At 41.3% G+C, this 3,531-nt stretch overlaps 1 protein-coding gene across 1 annotated transcript; it reads left to right on the plus strand.

Annotated features, from left to right (window-relative positions):
- Window positions 1–1,801: 1,801 nt before the first annotated feature.
- Window positions 1,802–3,087, plus strand: LOC119909747 (ribonuclease inhibitor-like; the record flags this gene model as incomplete). Its single annotated transcript, XM_038727968.1, has 3 exons — window positions 1,802–2,079; window positions 2,471–2,644; window positions 2,952–3,087. Coding segments are annotated over 3 exons (573 nt in total), but the record flags the coding sequence as incomplete, so codon positions are not given.
- Between the last annotated feature and the right edge of the window lie 444 nt (window positions 3,088–3,531).

A 3,531-nucleotide genomic window follows, 5' to 3' on the forward strand; every position in this document is an offset into this window, starting at 1 on the left:
AGCTAACATTGTCATAAATGTCTAAATGAATGTACTGTAGACCTTTACTGTCACTACTTTTGTCATTCTTAGACCACTATGTACGAATACTATATGTATTCAGTCATTCTGTAATAAAGGTTCTTCAATTTCTTTTGGATGAACTCTGCAAAAAACACTGAGCATGTAGAGAATCAGAGGCAGCACCCTTCTCTGGCTTTAGGCTGAAGGGGAGGCATATTTTGGGGCAGATAATATTGAAACACAGACAACCCTGATGATATTTGTTGTGTGTTCATTCAGGAACTCCTGATGCAGTTTGTCAGCGTAAACTTAAATCTAAACTGAAGAAGAAGTTCCAGTGTGTTTCTGAGGGGATTGCAAAAGCAGGAAACCAACCCTTCTGAACCAGATCTACACAGAGCTCTACATCACAGAGGGAGGGACTGCAGAGGTCAATGATGAACATGAGGTCAGACAGATTGAAACAGCATCCAGGAAACCAGCCAGACCAGAAACATCCATCAGACAAGAAGACATCTTTAAAGGCTCACCTGGAAGAGATGAACCAATCAGAACAGTGATGACAAAGGGAGTGGCTGGCATTGGGAAAACAGTCTTAACACAGAAGTTCACTCTGGACTGGGCTGAAGACAAAGCCAACCAGGACATACAGTTCACATTTCCATTCACTTTCAGAGAGCTGAATGCGCTGAAAGAGAAAAAGTACAGCTTGATGGAACTTGTTCATTGCTTCTTTACTGAAACCAAAGAAGCAGGAATCTGCAGTTTGAAGAGTTCCAGGTTGTCTTCATCTTTGACGGTCTGGATGAGTGTCGACTTCCTCTGGACTTCCACAACAATGAGGTCCTGACTGACGTTACGGAGTCCACCTCAGTGGATGTGGCTGACAAACCTCATCAGGGGGAACCTGCTTCCCTCTGCTCGCCTCTGGATAACCACACGACCTGCAGCAGCCAATCAGATCCCTCCTGAATGTGTTGACATGGTGACAGAGGTCAGAGGGTTCACTGACCCACAGAAGGAGGAGTACTTCAGGAAGAGGTTCAGAGATGAGGAGCAGGCCAGCAGCATCATCTCCCACATCAAGACATCACGAAGCCTCCACATCATGTGCCACATCCCAGTCTTCTGCTGGATCACTGTACAGTTTTGGGAGGTGTGAAGACCAGAGAGGGAGGAGAGCTGCCCAAGACCCTGACTGAGATGTACATCCACTTCCTGGTGGTTCAGTCTAAACTGAAAAACGTCAAGTATAATAGAGGAGCAGAGACAGATCCACACTGGAATCTAGAGAGCAGGAAGATGATTGAGTCTCTGGGAAAACTGGCTTTTGAGCAGCTGCAGAAAGGAAACCTGATCTTCTATGAATCAGACCTGACAGATTGTGGCATCGATATCAGAGCAGCCTCAGTGTACTCAGGAGTGTTCACACAGATCTTTAAAGAGGAGAGAGGGCTGTACCAGGACAAGGGTTCTGCTTCGTCCATCTGAGTGTTCAGGAGTTTCTGGCTGCTCTTCATGTCCATCTGACCTTCATCAACTCTGGTGTCAACCTGCTGGCAGAAGAACAAACAACCTCCCAGAAGTCTGAAATAAGAAAAGTTGAATCTGTAGGGATGCAGTTTTACCAGAGTGCTGTTGACAAGGCTTTACAGAGTCCAAATGGACACCTGGACTTGTTCCTCCGCTTCCTCCTGGGACTTTCACTGCAGACCAATCAGACTCTCCGAGGCCTGCTGACACAGAAAGGTATTTGCTCAGAAACTAATCAGGTAACGGTCGAGTATATCAAAAAAAGATCGAAGAGACTCCCTCTACAGAGAAAAGCATCAATCTGTTCCACTGTCTGAATGAACTGAATGATCATGCTCTAGTGGAGAAGATCCAACAGTTCCTGAGTTCAGGAAGTATCCACAGATATAAACTCTCTCCTGCACTGTGGTCAGCTCTGGTCTTCATCTTACTGTCATCAGAAAAAGATCTGGACGTGTTTGACCTGAAGAAATACAATTACTGTGCTTCAGATGAAGAACTTCTGAGGCTGCTGCCAGTGGTCAAAGCCTCCAAGAAAGCTCTGTAAGGGGGATTTATTCATCAATAAATACTGTGCTATCTTTGAACTGGAGAAAAAAATCTATGCATAATTACGTGTTTCCTTCTGGTTGTCTCTCCTGACTGAGTCTGTGAAACCTCACAGAGAGAAGCTGTGATCATGTTTGGCCTGTGTTTGTTCTACTTGACATTCACATATTGTTCAGCACAAATATATAAACAGAAATTGAGAACCTTATTTACCCTTCAATATAATGTTATTTAATTACGGTTGTCTGTTTTATCCTGATTCAGCCATGAATAATTGCCACAACATTTTAAAGTCAATCAGCAAAAAAGAGATTATATACAGTGTCACCATAATCCCAGACTTAACAAATAATATTTTTCTCCTTGTTTATTATTTCCCCTCCAGAATGAGTGGCTGTAACCTCTCAGAGAGAAGCTGTGAAGCTCTGTCCTCAGTTCTCAGCTCCCAGTCCTCCAGTCTGAGAGAGCTGGACCTGAGTAACAACAACCTGCAGGATTCAGGAGTAATGCTACTGTATGGCGGACTGGAGAATCCACACTGTTCACTGGAAACCCTGAGGTCAGATCAAGTTACAGTTTGTGTTTAAATATTTATTTATTTCTCTTAATATAAAGCACCATTAATTTAAACAGCCTCTCTCATTTCACAGTGCAGAAAATATTTGATATTTTCAAATGTATTTTGTTATAATTCAGATTCACGTATTGTACAGCATTAAATATGAACTCTAACTGAGATGTAAATCCTCATTTATTTTTAATAGTATAATGTAGTTAATTGACATATCTACAACAAGTTTAGAGTAAAAGAGTAATGGTTTTAACACAAATGTTGTTTGTCTTCTTGTTCATTATTTCCTTTTCAGACTGAGTGGCTGTAACCTCACAGAGAGAAGCTGTGAAGCTCTGTCCTCAGTTTTCAACTCCAAGTCCTCTAGTCTGAGAGAGCTGGACCTGAGTAACAACACCTCCAGGATTCAGGAGTGAAGCTGCTGTATGCTGGACTGGAGAGTCCACACTGTACACTGGAAACCCTGAAGTCAGATCAAGTTCTACTTAACAAAAAAATTCTAAATATCAAGCACCATTAATTGAAACAGCCTCTCTCATTTCACAGTGTACAAAATCTTTGACATTTTCAAATGTAATTTGTTATAAATCAGATTCTCATTTTGTACTGCTTGAAAATTAACTCTGGCAGAGCTGAAAATCCTCATTTACGTTTAACTTATTATCATTATGTTTATTACTGATTCAGTCATGATTAATGTCAAATCTACAACAGGTTTAGAGTAATAGAGCAATGATTTTAATACATGCCAAGAAGACCTTCTAAACACACTGTATCAGCAAAAGTCCAAATTCAACGATTTAATATTTTATTACAAATGTTGTCTGTCTTCTTGTTTATTATTTCCTCTCCAGACTCAGTGACTGTAACCTTTT

The sequence above is a fragment of the Micropterus salmoides genome, unplaced genomic scaffold (assembly GCF_014851395.1).
Source record: "Micropterus salmoides isolate LMB-PRFRI ecotype aquatic unplaced genomic scaffold, ASM1485139v1 Ms_hic_scaffold_1887, whole genome shotgun sequence".
In the NCBI taxonomy this organism is placed as follows: Eukaryota; Metazoa; Chordata; class Actinopteri; order Centrarchiformes; family Centrarchidae; genus Micropterus; species Micropterus salmoides.